The 22,870-nt window shown below is 40.3% G+C and overlaps 1 protein-coding gene across 1 annotated transcript in view; it reads left to right on the forward strand.

Annotated features, from left to right (window-relative positions):
* Positions 1 to 413: 413 nt before the first annotated feature.
* MSRB3 (methionine sulfoxide reductase B3) overlaps positions 414 to 22,870 on the forward strand; it is a gene marked incomplete at its 5' end in the record, with an annotated part of 164,478 nt that continues 142,021 nt past the window's right edge. Inside the window, 3 exon segments of the mRNA XM_082665631.1 lie at positions 414 to 507; positions 510 to 569; positions 572 to 654. Of these exon segments, the coding sequence (XP_082521757.1) occupies positions 414 to 507; positions 510 to 569; positions 572 to 654 (237 nt within the window).

The raw sequence follows: 22,870 nt of genomic DNA on the forward strand, positions 1-22,870 counted from the left end.
CACACTCAAGAGAAGCACTTGCCAGATATTTTTATCCACTTACTCACAAAGCTCCCAGTTGATTAGGGGCATCGCAAGAGTCTTCTCAAACTCCTTAAATGCCTTCCCGCGGGTCCCTGGCTCGCTGTCGGTTCTCCTCGTGGTGGTTCCTCTCTTTTCTACCCCTTCAGGGGTCTTAGGCGGGACCCGTGGGTGGGATGCGCCGCTCTGCTCTTGGGCCCCAACACTGGAAAGGGATGCCCTCTGTCAGAGGGATTACACCTCCCGGTTGCACTCGGCAGCCGGCGGCCTTAGGGTTGGCAGCTGAGGAGGAGGAGGATTTGGAGGAGGAGGGAGTTGGCGGCCGCCGAGGCCCGGGCAGCGGGCCGCGTCCGCGGCGGGCGCGATCCGCGATCCTCCCTCGCTCGTCTCCTATGCTCATATTTGGACTCGGCTGCCAGTGCCCAGGAATTTCCCGTCATGCCTCCCGCCGCCCCGTCCGTCGCCCGGAGCCGGGGAGGAAGGGAGGGAGGCTCGGACGGCGGCGGCGGCGGCGGCGGCGGCTCCCTGGCACTTTCATGAGCCCGCGGCGGACCCTCCCGCGCCCCCTCTCGCTCTGTGTTTGCCTCAGCCTCTGCCTGGCCGCGGTCGCGGCCCGGGAAGCCGCTCAGTCGGGTGAGTTTGGGGCTCCCTCCCCGCCCCGCCTCTGCCCTCAACGCCCGGACCCTGCCAAGTTGAGGTGTGACCCCGACCTCCGCTCCCCTGAGAGCGCAGGCAGCGCCCCTTTCAGCCTCCTGCGGGGACCCCCCCCCCACCTCGTCTCCTGAGCCGAGGAGGGGCGCGGGCGGTGAGGGGCGGATGGAAGGAGGGCAGGGCTGGCTTCGCCCCCGCCGACGGGAGGCGTCTGGCAGCGTGGCTGACACCTTATCCCGTCCCGGGAGCGAACCTGAGCCCGAGGGAGGCTCTCGAGCGACGCGGGCGCCCGAGGGAGGGGCGGCCGGGGCAGGGACGCCGCCCCCACCTGGAGAGGGCGTGGGGCCCGCGGCAGGGGCCATCCCGGAGTCCCCTTCCCCGCGCGGGGCGGCCCCGCCGCCGCGGCCGCTCAGATAACGGGCCTGGACGCGTGGGAACGGCCAGCCAGGCCCGCGCCTCCCGCCGCGCGTCCGGGAGGGGAGTGGGGCGTCCGGCGGCTGGGGGGGCAGCGGTGGGCGCGCGGAGACTAGGGGTGCACCCAGAGGCGCACCGCAGCCCGCGCCGCGGGGTCAGGCTCCTGCGGGCCCGGTAGGTGTCTAATAGGCCAAAACCGAGCAAAACCCCGAATTTTACAGGTACCAGTTTTGTTTTGTTTTTGAGCGGAAAAAAATGCATCCGAGTCTGGTTTGTTAAGTTTCACCCTGGACTATTTACAAGTATATGATCGAAAGGTGCCATTCCTGCCTTATTTGGTTTATATGCTCGTTTGATATAAGCTGTCAAATGGGGGTAATTTTGCAGTCTTAACAGGATGATTTTTAAAGATAGTTTTCTTTTAAATCATGTGGAAAATATCAGTGTGGAATTTTTTTTAACATAAGATTGCTATAAAAAGTAATTATTTCAAAGTACAAATGTAGAGTTTAAGGTAAATGTGAAATTGCACGAACTTCTATATTTGTGATGAGTATCTAGTCATCTCACTTCTTAATTTTATCTGGAATGGAAGAACAGAAAATATAATTCCTCAGAGTTGAGATTTCTTAGGAAATTTTAGTTTGCTTTTGCCACCAATAGAGTAAACTGTCAAAATATGATATGGCTAACAACTAGGACTTTAAATTAGTTGAAAGCTGACTCTACTAAGCATAGATTATATTCAACACCCTCTGGTCTATCGCTTCATGTTTCCATTTGCATTGCTGGTGGCAAATAGAGTTTTAAAAAATAGTTTTGTCTGTAAAATAATCTTCAGGATTCATGTAATTTATAAAATTGTCAATTCAGATTGATGGGAGATTTTTAAAATATTTAGTATTTATCGATGTTAATTTAAGTAATAATACCAATTTCATGTTTGCTTCTAATTAATATTGTTTTTCAAGAAGACCTACTTTTTAATGGATTTATATTTTAGGAGTTACTTTAGTAGCACTTCTTGGGGAACACAACAGGTTCTGTCTTAACATTTTATCAGCAGTCTTCTAAAATATTCTGTGCTGAACGATGAAGGGTAGATTGTAACTGCCAGAGATTATCTGTTGTTTTTTCTTTTTGCCCTCCCTCAGTGATGTGTTGACTTACCTAATACTTGTGGTCAAGCAGCCCTTGAAGACCCAAATCCATAGTACTATGGCCCCTTGCCAGAAGTTTTGAAAACCAAGTTTATATTTGGACCATTTAAAGATTTATTCTTTTAATTTTGGTCCCAACTGACATATTAGTCTAATTTCTGGTGACTTTTATTAGGGCCCTTGTAAATGTCTGGATTTTTTTATATTAAAATAAGCATCTCTCTGCCATTGAGAATTTTGTCACAGTGCCTAAACTGCCTGTCTGCCAAGGTTGCAAGCATACAACCATGTAGGTTCTGAATCAACACACAGTATTTTGGCTTTTCAAGGTGCTTGGTCTAATATCTTAACTGAAATGTTAACCCATTTGGTCAGAAATCTTTACCCTTTTGCTAAACTTAAGTAACAAGAATATCCAAAAAATATCTCAACAGTAGTTTTCATAGATTTTTCTAATACAATTTTTCTTTTATAATTAAAAATAAAATTTCAACCATTAGAGCAGCTTTAGGAAATAATGCTTTTTGATTCTGTCATAATCTGGTCACAGTCTCTTTGATTTTTTTTTTTTTTTTTTTTTTTTTGCCCCTTTGATTTTTATCTCACCTGTGTTACTATAGTTAGGGATTTGGTTGATAAATTTGGTTTTGATATTTAGCTTCCTTCTCTGTAAAATGATGAAGTTGGACAGAGTCTCCATGTCCCTTCCACCTCTAGGATCCTGTAATATTGTTTTTGTTTATATAATCCTGCAGAGCCACCCACTACATTGGTTCAAACTTCTGATTGTCAACTCTGACTTGCTATACTTGTTTAACTGCTTTACTTGTAGTCAGATCTGATGGGTGCGGATCCAGCTTTGGGGAGACTGGATCTGTCTCAGGAAAGTCTTGATACCTGGCATATCACACAGATGCACACACCTGGACAGAGTTCCATGATATTAAGCTTCTGTTAACTTTTTTCCCCTTATCTAATAGCAGGAAGGGCTGGTTATGTCATAGGGTAAATAGTTAAGCCAAGCCCTAAGATGGTTTGATATTCAGTTTTGGATTTGGGTCTGGGCTAGGGATACCACTGGAGAGCACCCAAACTTTGTGTGGTTGGGTGCTAATTACTTGGGGCATTCCAGACGAAATGCCCTATATTCAGTTATGACCTTTTTCTCATGCCTTAGAGGAGACTGAATTGGACCTACCCATCGGGTTTATTCAGAATTAAATCGGCTTTGGGTAGGAGGGTAATCAGATAGCTATTTAATTTACTAGTTGTTAAGCATCTCTGGTTGCTGTACAATTATCTCAAGGCTTTACCTTGAATATTCCTATGTTTTCTCCTTCCTGGGGATGACGGGTTTTCCCTTTAAAAATGCTCAGCATAGGGCTTCCCTGGTGGCGCAGTGGTTGAGAGTCCGCCTGCCGATGCAGGGGACGCGGGTTCGTGCCCCGGTCCGGGAAGATCCCACATGCCGTGGAGCGGCTGGGCCCGTGAGCCATGGCCGCTGAGCCTGCGCGTCCGGAGCCTGTGCTCCACAATGGGAGAGGCCGCAGCAGTGAGAGGCCCGCGTACAGCACACACACAAAAAAAAGTGCTCAGCATAATCCTGTATCTCTGTTCACATATTTGTCTGTATAGCATACCAAAGTCATATTTATGGCTTTTAAGGAAATACAAATGAAAAGAAAGTATAGGAAAGGTAGATCAGTAATAAATCAACCAGTTGACCTTATGAAGGATTTTGGTTATTGCCGCATTTAAGCTTCTGTTCCAAGTAACACAAATGAACTTGAACTACTTTTAGGAAGAAGAAAGAAAGACAGGGATTTGATGGAAGCCAAATGCACGCAGACCTTATTAGGGACCAGGGACTGGAAAACCTGGAATTTTCTCTGTCTCTAGTCTTTGCATTTCTTTGCTTCATTGTTCTCTCTTTGCTGACCTTTTTTTTTTTTTCCTTTTTTTCCTGTGTTCACAGTTGTATGTGGCTGCTCAGCAGCTGCTGGGTATTTAGGTGTCCCTCAGTTCCAAGCACAGGGAGAGACTAAATCAATAAGCCTTGACCCTGAATTCCTGAGAGAAAGAGCCTGATAGACATAGCTTGGGTCACATGGTTGATCTAGATTTTCTCTATGGTCTCTTCTAATTCTAGACTTCTTTGTACTACGCAAGGTGCGTAGTACAAAGTGCAAACATTTACATGGTTTGACTTTGCATTTTTCAATTTTATATTATGGGGTTATTAGTTCTTAAAATGTGTGTATAATTTTCTCTTGGTTGCAGTGTGTGCATAGAAGAGTGTGTCACCTTCAGTGGATCCTAAGATGTAGAGCTGTTCATTCATACTGCTGTAGGAATGCTGAAGAGCCAGGCTCTGGGGAGTAAATTGAGTGTAGCACCACATTCAGCATTCAACGCATCTCAGGATCCAACTGAGTTGTGAATATCCTGTTTAATAACAACTGATCCATCCTGCAGATAATCATCTGCATATTTTCAGGAATTAATTGAAGTAAAACATAGGGTTTTTTTTTTTTTTGCGGTACACAGGCCTCTCACTGCTGGGATCTTCCCTGCATCGGCAGGCGGACTCTCAACCACTGCGCCACCAGGGAAGCCCAAAACATAGTTTTAATTCATTAAAACTATGTAAGTGATCATTAGAGACTTTCAAAATAGTAATAGTTTAGGCACCCAGAGTTCATCAGGTTTTTTTTTTTTCCCTATTTCTCACACTTCTAGCATTTTCCACCTCTACCTTTCCTTTATCTGCTGCCTGGAATACCTTTCTGTCATAACCTGTTGAAGTCCTTTTGGTCTCTGTTGCATGGTATTTTGTGAAGCTTTCTGCATCTCTTAGAATTTCTCACTTCCTTATGCTTCTAAGACATTTTTACCTCTATTGGAGGACGGTTTTACCATCTTGCATTATAAAGTCCATATGTGTTCATATTCTTCACTGGACTGTAAGTTCTATGAGACCGATGAATCATCTCGAAGAACTCTGGTAGACTGTTAGCATCCATTGTCCCAGGTAAAATGCTTTCAACCTTTCAAATGTTCTGAAGCGTTTATGGCGTCCTGCTTGTCACTACCTTTTTCTTTTGACGTTGGAGCTCAGTCACACGGCTCTTCTTTGTTGGGGTTCTTGTCTGTTTTCTAGATTTTACAGGCTTTTCCACGAATATGCTAATTTCCTGTGTGAGAATCAACTATATAGAATGATAGGATGTTTTCCTATAAATTGAGATGGCGTGGGGAAGGAGAATATAGCAAACTCATGTGGAAGGAAATCAACTTTTGTCGAGTACCCAATATTTACCAGATCAGATTGGGCAGGTGTTGAAAATAATTGGAGTGTATATGAGGGGGAATAGTGGGAAAATAAAGTATAAAGATGGAAAATAAGGTTTGGCCTAGAACATGGAAGGCTTTTAATGCTGGGCTAGGAAATTTGGACTGGGTTAGTAAGCTATGAGATTGAAGTTTTCTTGATGCTGGAAATGTCATAATCAGAGTTGAATTATGGGATATATTATCTAATAATTCAGAGGATGAATTGAATTGGGAAAGAAACAATTGGACTAATAAAGAAAAGTTATAAGGGTTTTTGTTAGAGAATGAAGACGTAAACTAGGGTAGTGACAATAGGATTGGAGAAGTATTGCTGAAGCAAATTAGACAGAGAGAAACAGTTAATTGGATGTGGGGAAAGAGAGGGATGGATAAAAGGTGATGGTAAGATGTTAAGCCTGGGTGATTAGAAGAAGTGAACTCAGAGCAGGTTTATAGGTGGGGGTAAAAAGTAAGTTGTGTTTTAGATCTACTGCATTTGAGGCACTGGAAGAATATGCATGTGGAGATGTGTGGTGGAATTAGAAATGTGAGGCTGTAACTGGAGAGATTGGAGCTGGAGATAAAACGTGTGTGAGTAAGGGAGGTTAAAAATAAAGGGGAGAAGAAGAATTTGTCAACTGGAGTAAGAGCAAGGGCACAGGAAAAGTATCATAAAGAAGATATAGTTTGGTCTGGCTTTGAAAGATGCCCAGGTAGTACATGGCGTTCTGTCCATGATCTTTCCTTGTTTAGGGGACACCGCATTTACTCCCTCCACAGTTAGTGCCTGGGAAACACTGGACAAAGGGTGCTGCAGCCAGAATGACCTTCCTAACCTGCAGAATTGTTGCTACTACTTCTTTGTTTAACCCCCTCCCGTGGCTTCTTAAGGTAAGGGACTAACTCCTTAAAAGTCTTCATCATCACCAAGCTCCTCTGTGCTCTGGGCCTCCTACAAGTTGTTCAGTTGGCCTTGAACACACATTCTGCTCAGTCTCCTCCCCGTTCCTCCCTTTACGTTCCCCAAGAATGTGAAGCAGATACGATTCCCACCAGGAGGAGGACTCTTTGGCTCTTTTTGTCCTTTATGGGCAGTTTTTATTGCCATGGTCAGGTTCTTATCCATACAATAATTATTGACCATTTCCTAATCTATAATAAAATAATTTATAATAAATCACATCCCTCCCCCTTTCTTACAGAATGCTTTGCTTCTCTTATCTCTTCAAGTGTCACCTGCAAGGTTCTTGCACTTGAATTGGCCACCCTGGCCACAGTACCCTGACTCTGATGCTTGGCTGTGGTAGCCTGGAGCAGCATTGTGACCTGGCATTTGTATAATCGGGTTGCCCAGCTGTGTGCTGATTTGGAAGCAGCGAGACGATTTCTTGTACCTGACTTTCTGAAGGAAAGTGGAGGGAATTTATTGGGTTGGCCAAAAGGTTCATTCGTTTTTTTCTGTAAGATGGCTCTAGTAGCACTTAGTTGTCTTCAACTTCATTCGAAACAATTTTGTTAGAGGTATGTGACAGCTGTCATTATCAACGTGCATTTTAAGAAAGACATCAAAATTGGTGAATTTTTTGTGTAGCCATTTTAATATTGAAAATGGAAAAACAACATTTTTGGCATATTATGGTTTATTATTTCAAGAAAGGTAAAAACGCAACTGAAATGCAGAAAAAGATTTGTGCAGTGTATGGAGAAGGTGCCGTGACTGATGGAACGCATCAAAAGTGGTTTGCAAAGTTTTGTGCTGGAGATTTCTCTCTGGACGATACTCCACCGTCAGGTAGGCCAGCTGAAATTGATAGCGAGCAGATCGAAACAATAAGTGAGAACAATCAATGTTATACCATGCAAGAGATAGTTGACATACTCAAAATACCCAAATCAAGCACTGAAAATCATTTGCACCAGCTTGGTTATGTTAATCGCTTTGATGTTTGGGTTCCACATAAGTTAAGTGAAAAAAACCCTTCTTGACCATATTTTCACATGAGTCTCCACTTAAACATAATGAAAATGTTCCCTTTTTAAAACAAATTGTGACGGGCAATGAAAAGTGGATACTGTACAATAATGTGGAATGGAAGAGATCGTGGGGCAGGCGAAATGAACCACCACCAACCACACCAAAGGCCAGTCTTCATCCAAAGAATATGATATTGTGTATATGGTGGGATTGGAAGGGAGTCCTCTATCATGAGCTCCTTCCAGAAAACCAAACGATTAATTCCAACTGCTCCCAGTTAGACCAACTGAAAGCAGCACTCAGTGAAAAGTGGCCAGAATTAGTCAACAGAAAATGCATAATCTTCCATCAGGATAACACAAGACCACATGTTTCTTTGATGACTAAGCAAAAACTGTTACAGCTTAGCTGGGAAGTTCTGACTCATCCGCCTATTCACCAGACATTGCACCTTCGGATTTCCATTTATTTCGGTCTTTACAAAATTCTCTTAATGGAAAAAATTTCAATTCCCTGGAGTACTGTAAAAGGCACCTGGAACAGTTCTTTGCTCAAAAAGATAAAAAGTTTTAGGAAGATGGAATTACGAAGTTGCCTGAAAAATGGCAGAAGGTAGTGGAACAAAAGGATGAATACATTGTTCAATAAAGTTCTTGGTGAAAATGAAAAATGAGGCTCTTATTTTTACTTAAAAACCGAAGGCACTTTTTGGTCAACCCAATACTTCATTGAGAGGACTTATTTGCACCGACTGTAAATAAAGGTTTGTAAATTATGGAGATGACTGCAGGTGAAATAGAGAAACACTTCTGGTAGAGGAAATGTGTTCTCAGGGCCTAGTTTCCTGACCAACGGTCTATCCTGGTTCTAAGTTTCTAAAAATAGTACATTGTTCCTAATGCTCGTCTAAAGTGACATGTTTATGTTCAATATACAGGATTAAGAGTAATTTCTAACTCATTTCAAAAAAGGGGACCCTCCCATGTGCTAGTAGTTGTGCTTTTAGTAGCTGTTGACTGAGAAAATACTAGCAAAAATCCACTGTAAAAATTTGAGTTTTTTTTTTTAATATAAAAGCATTATCATATGTTTGGAAAGTACACATATGTGGAAATTATGACTCACAGAGTCTATAGACAACACTTGATTTCTTGCTTTGTGGATCCTCTCAGGGAGGTTCTGGTCTCAACCTTCAGCAACTCCTTGTCGTCTCCCTTTAGAGCGTGGGGGAGACTTTTGTTTGAAAATTTGAGCTGTAGCTGAACTTTTGCAATGACAGGAAAACTTCTCAACATCTTCTTTCAACAGCAATTGCCTGTTTTATGCCAGGCAATGTACTTTATGCTAAGGCCTGGCTATTATGTAGTCTCAGGGATTAGTACATGAACACTTTTCAAAAATTATATTTTCAGGTATATAAGCATCATTTTTAGGGCTATCGTGCTATTATAAAGGTGAAAATTAGTAGATGATTTGCATGCAAGTACATATCTTCTGCAGTCTCTGTTATGGCCATGGAATAACTATCTTCTATTACTATAAATTACACAGTGAATTTTTATGGTTTGTTGGGTCAGTTATTTTATTTAAAGGCAAAAACAAAAATCCAAACAAAACAAAACCAGCCAGTCCTTCAGAACATATGTTAAGGCAACATTGAAAATAAGCCCATGCTGCATGTTAGAGTCCTTAAAAAATATCAGGACAGCCCTTGTATAAATCCTAGAGCCCTGAATTTTACATTATTCTTTCATTTCTCTTGCTTCTATTGTGTTTAGTTGTCAGAGAGAGAGAATCTGGGCTTGGTTGCTGTTGGGAGAGATCTATAGTGACTATTGTAGGTAGATACTTCTTTTATCTTAGATTACTAGTGTGAAGTAAGGAAAGGTAGGGCCATGTCTCCCAGTACACAGTACAAGAGAATAGATAGGACAGTGGGTGAGGGGCCACAAGTGGTCTTGGAGCTCTAGGCTGACAGTTGTTAAGCGTGAAAAAGAAAAAGTGCATGCATCGTTGTCCTTGTTCCTGATTTCTTGTGTGTGAATATGCCTTCTAGTCAGATCACCCTAAGGGGCCGGGAAGAGGATGGGGGGGGTGAAGGCAGAGGGTGTTTACCTATGTGCAGAATCAGTTGAAAAATTGCAGACTCATTAGCATATCTGCATTCTTGTGTATATGTTCATGTCACAGGGGAGTCAGCATAGTCACTGGATAGCGACTTGGAAGACTGGGTTTCCTAGTCCTGCTCTTGCCTAAGGCATTTTAACTCTGTGCCTCAGTTCTCACATCTGCAAATTGAACGAATTCAGATGGGCAATACCTGATGTTCCTTTTGCATTCTATAATTCTATAGAATGATTCCATAATTCTATAGAATGATTCTATAATCTCTGGGTTGTCTAAAAGTCTTCAAGTACCTTTCATAATTTTTAATGGAAGTGACATGATTAATAACTTATGCAAAATTGTGTTCTCTTGTTATGTTTGGTTCAAGCTGTTTATTTTGTGGAACTAAATATAAAGGTTATTCTGAGACTAAGATCCTATATTTGAACCTTGTAGCCTAGTGTAATTTGATCCATAAGCAAAGTTACATAACCCTTTTAAAGATTTAGTATTGATTTAGAGGATAGGTTACAATGTATTAGAAGCATCATATTAGCTATCCCATCTAAAGTAATGGCATTAAGCAGGAGAAATTATGTTGGTTGTTCTAAAGGTACGGCTAAGCATTGCTTAATTAGGCGTGGTGACACATCTCAGATGGGGAGTCCTCTTTTATCAGGGTACACTGCCCGTGGAATTTGCCTTTGACCATCCTAGAAATATATTTAACTCTTAAAACTAGTTAATTTGGTCTTATCATTAAAGAAGAAAATCTCTTCCCTTTAGCTTTAAAGAAAAAACACTTTACTAATTTGAGAGGTTAAAAGAAGTTTTCTCTTGCCTTTAAAATGTATTAGTAAGTTTTTCCCTTTTTATTATAAAATATTTCACCCACACAAAAAGAATACATAACGCCTATGCAAGGTATGAAGAATAATTTCCAAAAGTCTGGGTACCCCCACTCAGCTTCAGGAATGGCATGTTGAAGCTGTGACCTTCACCAGTCCTATCTTCCCTTTACTTAGAAGTACTCACAGTCATGCATTTTGTGATTATCACTTAACACAAATGATAACTGATAAGCTCTTCCTTTCTTTATAGGTTCACCATAGATGTAGCCCTACATATTTTATTGTTTAGTTTTGCATGTTTTGGAACACTACATAAATGGTATTATCTGCTGTATAACTTCCATAAGCTCTTGCTGATAAGCTCTTGCTTTTTCCCCCCATGACATTATATTTGTATTATCCATATTGGTGTATATAACTCAATTTTTTTTTAGAGATTAGCATTTCTTTTATTATCTATATGTTTTTCTACTTTTTATTTATTTCTGCTCCTTGCACATTTATGTTAGGGTTCTTGTATTTTCCAGTGGATCAAATCTTTGTATTTTCTCCCATTGGTTTTATGCTTCATTATCCATATATCAAATAATAATAATAATGATAATAAATAGCAAATACAAACAAATGTTACTATGTGCCAGACACTAGTTTAAGTATTTACTGTTTACATATATTAACTCATTTAATGCTTGTGGTAGCTTTATCAAGGATGTACAATATTATTATGATAGTTCATATATTAAGATTAGTACCTGAGGCATTCCATCATTTGAATCCAGGCAGTCTGGCTCCAGAGTCCGTGCTCTTCATCATTACACTATTCTGACTCACTCCTTATATAGCCGTTTCTTTTGATTACATTTTTTCCCATTTAACTTTTTAAGGTGTTAAAATGTTTCTGTGACATTTCAAAAAGAATGACCATAGTGTGATGTTCAGATTGGTTCTCCTGTACAATACCAGTTGCTTAAAGTCATGCCAGTTTAATTTGTGTCATGGTTAGACCATGACTTTTTTATACAGGTGTGGTTTTTTTCCCCCATTTTCTGGGATTTATTATTGCTTTTTTTTTCTTTTTTCTAATTAGAAGAAAAAAAGTATGTCTTCTTCATTATCCTTCTAAAATCTTTCAGTTTTTTACTTTTGGTGTGTGGTTTGGAATTGATTCCATTGGTTCCCTATGCTAATTTGGGCCAGTTTCTTCATATTTAGACAATGACATCCTCTTTTAAAAAATACGTGAGTGACCTTATATGAATCACTGAATCTTCCTGAGCCTTGGATTTCCCAACTAAGCTGTTTTGTTAGGTATGATTATTTTAGTAATCAGACATATGTGACTTCCTGTGTGTGTGATATAACCAAATGTGAAATAACCAAGAGAGATCATGTAGGAAAATAATTAAAGGGAATTTCTTGATAGTGATTAGAAATTGCTGATTTTCCCCAACCCCTTAAATTACAGAGCAAAAAACTTTGGCATAGAGAGAGAAAATCCCTTTGTATCCTTACTTTCTTGGTATACTGTAATTTTTTCCTAAATTGATTAATTTCCTAATTAATTAAATTTTCTCTTACATTCAGTTACTTCACAATTTTTTAAGGTTTTCCTGAACTCTTGGATAATCTCCTAATATCCCTCATTTAAATATGCTCAAATTTCTCTCATCTTAAAAAACAAACAAAAAGCCTACTCAGCCTGTCATCCTCTGTGACAAAGTTGTTTTACAAGTTGTTCACATCCTTGCTGTCACTCTTTTTCTGTCATCCATCCAAAAATATGTATTGAGTTAGATATATGATCTTAGGCAAATTAATTAAGTCATCTGTGCCTCAGTTTCTTCACTTGCAGAATGGGGATAGTAGTGTTCCTACCACATGGACTGTTGTAATCATTAGATGAGATAGCATATGTGAGTCACTTAGCACAGAGTCTTCCACAGAGTTAATTCACAGTAAACGTTAGCTAGCAACTTCATCATCACCATCCTAGTCTCATCATTATCATTGTCGTTCTGGAACAACACTCTCCTTGACCTCTGCCTTCTTTGGCCACTGCTCCTTCATCTTCTTTACTAGTTCTTTCTCTTCTAGCTCACCTCCAAATGTGGAGGTTCCTCAGGGCTCTGACATTTTCTTTTCTCATTTTACACATTTTCTTAGGCAATCTTATTTACTCCGTGGCTTCAGTTCCATTTGATAGATTAACTCCCCCCAAATTTACCGACAACCTAGTTCTGTACCTAAGCTACAGTCCTATATATCCACTTTCTTCTATAGCATCTCCATTTGGTTGCTTGTGTGTACCTTCAACATGTTCAAAACTTATTATTATTATTATTTTTTTTTGCCCACGCTTAAGTCTCCCACCTTGTTCCCTAGCTTAGTAAATGGTATTGCTAAGTGCCCAGTTCCTTGAGCCAGAACTGGAGTCCTCTTAATTTTTTTTCCCTGTCTCATGCCCTGTATGAATCGTTTGCCTAGATTTCTACAGTAGCTTCCCAGTTAGTCTCACTACCTCTGTTCTGATGCCACCTCCATCCATTTTCCACCTTTTAGTCATGGCAGTCTTTTAAATTCAAAGATCTGATCATGTTACTCTCCTTCGATTACTTCTCTTTCTTTTTAGGATGAAGTTCCAAATTCTTATAATAGCTTCAAGATTTGCTTCTGCCTACCTCGTCAGCCTCGTCATCTCCCCCATCTGTTCCTCACTTACACCTTCCAGCCACACTGCTCTTCTTTCATAACCTTCAGTGGGTTACACACACTCTTATCTCAGGGCTACTGCTCATCTTTTTCTTTGTCTGGTACACTTCTTTCCTCATTCTTAATCTGAGCAACACATTCTTATCCTTTATTCTTAGTTTAAATATTACTACCTGCAAGAAGGCTTTCTTATGCCTCCCAAACTAGACTACTTCCCTCTGTTATATAGGATCTTTATTCCCTTTCTGCTTCTCCGTACTAGCTAATACTATCATTCTTACAAAAATGTCAGCTTCATGGTGGCAGGGACCATGGCATCTTATTTCTCACTTTGTTCCCAGCATCTGTTTGTTAAGTAGAGTAAGAGATGGATACAGCGTGGGCTTGCCCAGTTTCGGGAGTGAGAGGCTTCTAGCTGAGTTTGTTGTGTTTTTCTTAATCTTTCAAGGTGATAAAAGGGGAGAAGAGAAAAGTTTTGGTTTACCATAGTTTAACTTTCAGACTTCAGGGGCCTCAGGTAGAGAGGAGGGAAGCAGCATCAGAACTGGAGGTGGCTCTAGCAAGAAGTATTGCCTTAGGGTTGAAGTTTCTTTTCTCTAATTAGGGTGACATCAGAAATTCCAGGCAGTGCCCCGAGTATTTCCCAGTTTTGACTGTCTTTTTCAAAAGTCAACCTTGACAGTGCTTCCCAAATCCTTGGTGCGCTAGGCTTAAGCATCGCCACAGTACCCCTGCTTAGTGTGGCTTTCAGTGTCAGAAGTGCTTGCTGCAGTGACCTATGGGATCTAGACATACATATCCTGTGCCTGTTATCAAGCTCTACATACCTTTGACCTACCTGTTCTCTTGACTTGGCTCCTCCTATTTAGAATCCTGGATTCTCTTTCACTAACTTGCAGGAACAGTGTTTGCACATGGACGAGTTGGGAGTTGGCCTTTTCTTCAACACATCCTCTGTACTTTATCTTGCACAAGTTTATCCTATTTTAGTTCCCAGGGCTGATATATATATATAGATTTCCTCTATTTTTATATTCTATTTACCATTTCAGTGGGAACTGGTAGGAATCTGATTAAGGGAGAACATGAGTGTGTTCTCTCTTAAAAGATATTTATTCGTGTTGCCACTTTTGTCTGTGTGTGTGTGTGCACTTGCGTGTGCACATGTATGTATGCATGTATGCAGTCTCTCTTTTTCTTTCTGCTTCTTTTCTTTTTGATCCCACTATACCATTTATTTGTTTTGTAACTATATGAGAGTCATTTTTCAGTAGGTGCATTTAAATCATTTATATTTTATGTTATCAGGGACATATATATTTTTTAATTTATTTTTAAATTTTTGGCCGTGTTGGGTCTTTGTTGCTGCGCACGGGCTTTCTCTAGTTGTGGCGAGCGGGGGCTGCTCTTCATTGAGGTGCAAGGGCTTCTCATTGCAGTGGCTTCTCTTGTTGCAGAGCACGGGCTCTAGGTGCGCGGGCTTCAGTAGTTGTGGCACGCGGGCTCAGTAGTTGTGGTGCACGGGCTTATTAGTTGCTCCGCGGCATGTGGGATCGTCCCAGAACAGGAATCGAACCCATGTCCCCAGCATTGGCAGGCAGATTCTTAACCACTGCGCTACCAGGGAAGTCCCGATCATGGACATATTTGATGACACTCTTTGTCCTGCTGTTTTATCCCTTTTTTTATGATCTTTTCCCCTTGGTTTTCAATCTTTGGCATATGGTTTCCATGTTTTATTTACTTTTATCTTTCATAGGGATTGAAACAGTGACATCATATTTTAGGTTCCACGGCCTTGAACAAGTGTTTAAAAATATCATTAAACCTGAACTAATCTAGTCATCAAATTAAAAAAAGTAAGATTCAACAGCGTTTTGCCCTTCTCTGCAGGAAGAATTTTGGATTCTTTTATTTTATTTTTTTCCCACTCTGCTTTTGTTAACTAAAGTGGGACCTGTAGATCTACATGATTGTTGCTGAATTGTTATTTTTATATTATATGTTCACTCTTTTAAGGACTGTTTTTATCTTTTTCATTTAATTATGTAATAACATCTACTGCATTCAGCGATTATGACCATACCTTTGACACCTTAACTTCATCATTCTTAAGGATATTTTGATTCATGTGCCATTTGGCTAGAGTCTATCCAAGAGTTGATGTCGTTCTTGAGCTCTCCTGTTACCTGAGGGAAATACAGAATGTTGTATAACATGTTACCTTTCCCTTGCAAAAAAATATTTAATTGAATCCAAAAAAGCATAATTAGGAGGCTAGAAAATGTTTATAGAATAATCTGAATGCAAATAGTACTGTAATTATAGAATATAAAATGTTGCTAGCATTCCCTATGGAAGAAGTACCTGGGAACAATGGAAGTTACCGACACTCAGATGACAAATCAAAGGCATTGGTGGTTCAGTGGTAGAATTCTTGCCTCCCAGATGACAAATCAATATCAGTTACAAGGTTACTACTGGGAATTCGGTACCTCTAAAGTTCTAGATAATTCTCAGGATCATGATGCAAAATTAGTTATAAGTCCTAGAATAGTTTTATCTTTGAGTAAGAGTGAATGATATTGGCAGTTTTAATTGAATTACAACAGTATTTTATAACTGCTATTGATATGTTCAAATTAGAGTTGACCAAAGTTTACTTTGTCAGATTCCTGTTTTATTAGTACATTTGCCTCATGCATGCATAAATTTATATCACTCTATATAATTGACTGAAACAGTTGGTTGCAAAACTTGAAATTGTTCCTTTTTGCCAAAGATAATGATTTTTTGACAATCACTAAAACATAATTACTGAAATAGAAAAATCAATCTTAAATTAATCTTACCTGAGTTGTCTGTTGTACAATCACCTCATTCTTACCCTGCCCAAAATGGAACTAATTAAACCCTCCAACCCAGACACACACACATGCACACACACGAACGCATGCACACTCATGCAAACATGCACACATGCATACACTCTCATTCTCTATCTGTATCTCTACATGGTATCTCAGACCTCCTCTGCTTTTCCTTCTCAGTAAGGGAAGTAAAATTCACTGAGCAGCCTGCTAGTTATCTCACTTAATCCTTCCAAAACTTAGTGAAATAAGTGCTATGGTCTACATTATGCAGGTTAGGAATCAGAGACAAGAAACTAATTTGCTCAGGATTTATCAGCTGGTTAAGTGATAGAGTCAGAAGTTAAACCCAGTTCTGACTCTTTCCTGTATACTGCACTTCCTGGGTATAGGATAGGACTCTAGTCCTGGGCAAACTAGGACATTATGAACAGAGATGGGGGAAAACAGAGGAAGTGACATGTTTGGTACGCGGGCCTCTCACCGTTGTGGCCTCTCCTGCTGCAGAGCACAGGCTCCGGACGCGCAGGCCCAACGGCCATGGCTCACGGGCCCAGCCGCTCCGCGGCACGTGGGATCCTCCTGGACCAGGGCACGAACCCGTGTCCCCTGCATTGGCAGGCGGACTCCCAACCACTGCACTACCAGGGAAGCCCGGAAGTGACATTTGAGTTCAGTTCTATGAAAGCATTTATTGAGGCTTTATTTTACAGAAGTGAATACCTCTGGCTGCTCTCAAGGAGTTTTTAGGAGAAGCATATCTATCTATCTATCTATCTATCTATCTATCTATCTATCTATCTATCTATATCTAAAATTCTAAAATCTATCTAAAATTCTAACGTGCAGTAATAGATAAATAATAGAGGTACTGAAGTAGGAAGTAGTATAGAGGTAGAATTGATTCATTTTCTAATGGAAGGGTTGGGGAGAAGGGTGAGAAGAATAGCTGTGAAAAAAATTTTCCCAGAGGAGATGATATCTAAACTGGGTCTTGAAGTTTAAAAATGAAGATTTCATTCTTTATGTGGTATGAAAAATATGGGTGATATGATAAGGGTGGAAAAGGTGTGTGGGAAACAATAGTTGACTGTTATCAGAAGAGAATCTTCATTCATTCATTCAACAAACACATATTGAATACTTATTAGAGGTTAGGCACCTGGTGAGGTACTAGAGATAAAGTAAAGGACAAGAGAGTTAATGGATTGTACCACTGTGTACCAGGGAGTGTTGGGGACTGAAGTTAAGATAGGAAAAGAAATGAATCTGATAGGTTCTTTCCCCATAGGTGTTAATGAGCCATGGAAGTACATGAAGCAGTGTTCTGACATGGTCAGAGCGCGTATACATCACTTCTGTAGCAGTATGGAGACTGGCTGTGAGGGGAGTCAGGGTAGAGGCAGGAAGACCAGTAAGAGGCCATTACTATATTCTAGATGAGAGATGAAAAGAAAAGAATGTATTTGAGCAATATCTTGGAAATAAGATTGACAGCACTTGGTGTTAATTAAGTATGAAAGATTAAAATAGAAAATAATTGAGGATGACTCCCAGATTTGGGGTTTAGTGGTTGTGTAGAATGGAAGTACTTTCTAACAGGATCAGGAATACAGAAAGAATAATACATTGGTGAAGAAAGAAAAAAATTGAGTTTTGGATGTGATAAACAGTTTGAGGTGCACATGAAATACCTAAATTCTTTTTAAAACATGATTTAATCATCTAAAATTAATGAAGAAAACCATTGAGGACAAAGTAGAAACAACATTAGGCAAAGTAATTTATTTCTTTCACTTTATGATCTCATTCAGGGCTTCTCCTTTCTCCCAAGTTCAACATGGTGTTAAAAGATAGTTGATAGAGGCCATTAAGATTTACTTTTCAGTGGAATAGAAGGACTACATTTTCATAAAACTTCTCCTTTATCTGCTTTATCAGATACAAGCTACGAGGCAGTTCTCAATTTTCATGAGAAAATTCTTACTTTCTGCAATAGAAAGTAAACTTGGAGGGGAAGGATGCTGAAATTCTGACACAAAAGCAAATATTTATTTGCAGTTTCCAGTGCTAAAGCTTTCTATTCCTGGAATGGTGGCAGAGTTCTAACTTAAAATATTTGAAGCATGACTTACAGATACCTATTTTTAGGGCTTATATTCAACTCATTAAAAACAGTTTTTTAGTGATCGATATAGATAACTGTAGTTTATAGTCGCAGGCATAGGACAGGATTTGTTCAGCCTGCATTAGCAAGTTTTTCTTTAGATGAAATGGTCCATTGAGGCACTGCATCTTTTTTAGCACGTCTAAGCTTTTTTTTTTTTTGGCACATGGTTCTTTATACAAGGGAACTTAAGGTGAAAAGCAACAGCCTCCAACTCTATCCCTTCTTATCTTCACCTCACTCCTGTGAAAATCATTCTTCTGGTAGTATTTCTTGATTCATCAATTTCAGATAATATCCAGTTATGAAAAATAAGGATTTATCTGCTCTTTCTTCTCCATTTTGTCTACCCTTGTTTATTGTTTTGTTGATTTTTAAAATTCCCTTATTGTTCACTTTTGTAACATTAAATAATTTATTTGCTCATGAACTTTTGATAGGCTACATGACAAGCTGTTGTGACAAAAAGATTCCAAGTAGAGTGACTGACATAAGTAGAAGTTTATTTTTCTCCTCCATGATAGCCTAAGGTAGGTAATAGCCTAAGGTTGAGTTGGTGAGTAAGTAGCTTTGCTTCATGATCTGTTAAGTCTGCCTTTCTCAAGTAGCTTCCATCCCAGTGTCCAAGTTTTTGCCATTTTCCAGGGGAAAGAGGAAGTCTAAAGCAAATAACGTTGTCTTTAAAGGAGGTGACTTGAAAGATCACACATCATTCCACTGGCTAGAACGTAGTATCATATTCACAATTAGCTGCAAAGGAGGCAGAGAAATGTAGCTCTATGTTCAGCTAAAATTTCAGAGCGTTGTATTACTAATATGGAGAAGGAAGAATGGATTCTAAGGGTCCAGTTAGCATTTTGCAGTCTAGTTAATAACTCCTAATTCTCTAGTTTATAAGATGGGGGTCCTGATACTCTCACCCTTTATTCTGCCTTTCTTTCCAGGCATTCTTTACATTTTGTTAGCTATGTACATTTTCTTTTTGTTTTATTTATTTATTTATTGGCTGCGTTGGGTCTTCATTGCTGCGCGGGCTTTCTCTAGTTGCAGCGAGTGGGGATTACTCTTCGTTGTGGTGCATGGGCTTCTCATTGCAGTGGCTTCTCTTGTTGCAGAGCATAGGCTCTAGAGCGCGGGTTCAGTAGTTGTGACGCACGGGCTCAGTTGCTCCGCGGCGTGTGCGTTCTTCCTGGACCAGGGCCCAAACCCGTGTCCCCTGCATTGGCAGGTGGATTCTTAACCACTGAGCCACCAGGGGAGTACCTTTTGTTTTAAAATGTGAAGTTACTAATGTTTACATTCTGTTCTGCAACCACAGTCAAATCTTTGTCTATAGGTTGTCTCCAAAATCTTATTGTTTTATATATTGTTTACTTACAGGTCAAAAAATGAACCGTTACAGTTCCTTTTCCTTAGGGCCAGGGTCATGATCCCTGAGCCACTGGGAAGGACAAACTTTTTTTTTTTAGCATCATGGCAACGAATTTTTTTTCTTACATTTATAGATTGATTAAAATCAGGGCACTCTGTTTCTAAGGTCTGCACCTGGGCACTGACTTATTAGATCAGTAAGAAGGTACAGAGGATCTGGTTAGTGCCCAGGGAGCTTTCAGTCACTTCAGGAAATGAAATCTTCGTAATCAGTCATTTTATTGTCACCAGGAGCTACTCAATCAGTTTTGCAGCTGAGTGAAACATTTAGTTCTTGAAGGGTTGGGACTAATTTGTTAGCTACAGACGATCCAAGATGAAGTAACTCTCTCCTAACCTTTATGTCTGGATATGAGAGGAGAGCCGTATCTTCTGACCATGGTAAGAATCTCTTTGGGATACTTAGGAATAGAAGGGATGACTAATGAGAGAAAGACCCTGGGCTTTTCAAAGTGGTCTCATTGTTTTTAACATTGGACTTCTCAACCTTCCAGACCCTGTTGTTTTCCTAAACAAGGACCGCAATCTGGGGCATAAGAGTCCCTGCCATTGAAGAATTTTTTTTTTTTTTTGCGGTACGCGGGCCTCTCACTGCTGTGGCCCCTCCCGTTGCGGAGCACAGTTTCCGGACGCGCAGGCTCAGCGGCCATGGCTCACGGGCCCAGCCGCTCCGCGGCATGTGGGATCCTCCCGGACCGGGGCACGAATCCGTTTCCCCTGCATCGGCAGGCAGACTCTCAACCACTGCACCACCAGGGAAGCCCATTGAGAAATTTTTTAATGTCCTACAGGAGATTAAAATAGACTTCAGTTCAAATTCTGGCTCCAGTACTGGCCGTATGACCTCACGCAAGTTATTCTCTGAACCTTAGTTTCTGCTGGAACACATAATCCCCAAATTCCAGTGACTTAAACCACTGAAGTTTTATTTCTTGCTTGTATTGCATGTTCATTGTCTGTCAGATGGGAACTCTGCTCCATGTCTCCTATTCCAGGATCATGGTTAATGGAGCAGTCATCATCTAATTATAGAACATTGCTGATCACTGTTCTGGAGAGTCTCACGCCAACAATTAAGTGATCTGTCTTAGAAGTGGCACACAGTATCACTGTTCACAACTTATTGCCCAGAACTAGTGACACAGTCTCAAGAACCACAGGGGGCCAGAAAGTGCATTTCTACCATGTGCCTGGAAAATGGAGAGCCAGAAATGTGGGGCAAATAGCACTAATGACTACCACATATAGCAGTTCCTACCTCAGGGTTGACATGAGGATTAAATGATATTAGATACACATATACATGATCACCTCGTGCAGGTACTCAAAAATGATTATTAGTAACAATATCAATAATAAGATGCACACATGCAAGATATTTGAATAACAATATAAGGTGGGACTAAAGATTCTTATAAGCCATATAAGACTATACCATGCAAGTGCAAGTTGATGTTATTATTATCCAGTAGTTATTAGAAGATAGAGCATTAGAGCTAGATCTGTATAGTTATCTGTCAATAAATGATGGTTGAAGTTGTTAGAATAGGTGAGATCTGTAAGAAAGAGATTAAATAGTGAGAAATACAGAGGGTACTAAAGGGATATCTCTGGAGTTTAGTCACAGTTTGGAAATCAGAAGGAAATATCCCAAGAGATAGAGAAGGAATTTCCAGAAAGGGAGGAAGAAAACAATACTGTGTAGAATAGAAAAGTCAAGTGAAGAATGTTTTCAGTAAGAAAAATCAACCATATAAAATGTCACTAAAAGGCATTGAGCTTCAGTTCTGTGAGTTCCACGGGGAACAAATTATCAACAGGGAATGTTACTTAAGGAAGGAATCGTAGTATTAATTTAGAGGTATGTGTGTGCCAGGTGCTCCTCTAGTAACAATCTTGCAAGGAAACTATTACAAACTCCAGACATCCAGATGAGACTTTCAAAGCTTAGAGTAAACCTTGTCAAATGAAACATAACTAGTCAGTGAGAAGGTTTAAATTTGAACTCAAGTACTAGAAAAGCAAAACTGTATTGTACAAACACAACGAAACGAAACAGTTAAAAAGACTGAAAAATTCTGAAGGCATTTTTTAATAGTAATCAAAAGTGATTTGTTTGTGTGGGTTTTGCTTTCCTGTTGGCACTTTTTAAATATTAAGAAAAACTTTTTAGATGAAACACATGTAATGTAGACACTGAAACTACATTGTGTAATCAATGGACTGTGAAATCTATATATATATATATATATATATATTTTTTTTTTTTTTTTTTTTTTTTTTGCGTTACGTGGGCCTCTCACTGTTGCGGCCTCTGCCGCTGCGGAGCACAGGCTCCGGACGCACAGGCTCAGCGGCCATGGCTCACGGGCCCAGCCGCTCCGCGGCACGTGGGATCCTCCCAGACCGGGGCACCCTGCATCAGCAGGCGGACTCTCAACCACTGCACCACCAGGGAAGCCCAATATATATATTTTAAAAGAAAAAGATTTGTATTCTATATTGGTGATAGAAGTTTTAAAACATTAATGTGAGAATGAATAAATCCCTGAATTTGACTAGATGCTTTACAAAACAGGAATCCTGAAAAAAAGATAGCGTTTAATAGAGTTATAATTAACATCAGAAGATGGACTTAATGTCCATAATTCTATTTTATTTAAATTTATTTATTTATTTATTTATGGCTGCGTTGGGTCTTTGTTGCTGCATGCGGGCTTTCTCTAGTTGCGGTGAGCAGGGTCTACTCTTCGTTGTGGTGCGCAGGCTCTCATTGCGGTGGCTTCTCTTGTTGTGGTGCGCGGGCTCTAGGCGCGCCGGCTTCAGTAATTGTGGCTTGCAGGCTTCGGTAGCTGTGGCTTGCAGGCTCTAGAGCGCAGGCTCAGTAGTTGTGGCACACGGGCTTAGCTGCTTCGCGTCATGTGGGATCTTCCTGGACTGGGGTTTGAACCTGTGTCCCCTGCATTGGCAGGCAGATTCTCAACCACTGCGCCACCAGGGAAGCCCCATAATTCTATTTTAATTATACCATTGGTGTACCTTCTTAATGGACACACTGTAACCCTAGCATTGTCAATATTAGGTACAATTCTTTATGTCCTTTTCTTACTTTTTATGTGAACTGAATAATAAAGAAAACACAGATGCCACAACATGTAGATAAAAAGGAGTTTTAGCCTAAT

The sequence above is a fragment of the Grampus griseus genome (assembly GCF_964374135.1).
Source record: "Grampus griseus genome assembly, chromosome: 11".
NCBI lineage: Eukaryota > Metazoa > Chordata > Mammalia > Artiodactyla > Delphinidae > Grampus > Grampus griseus.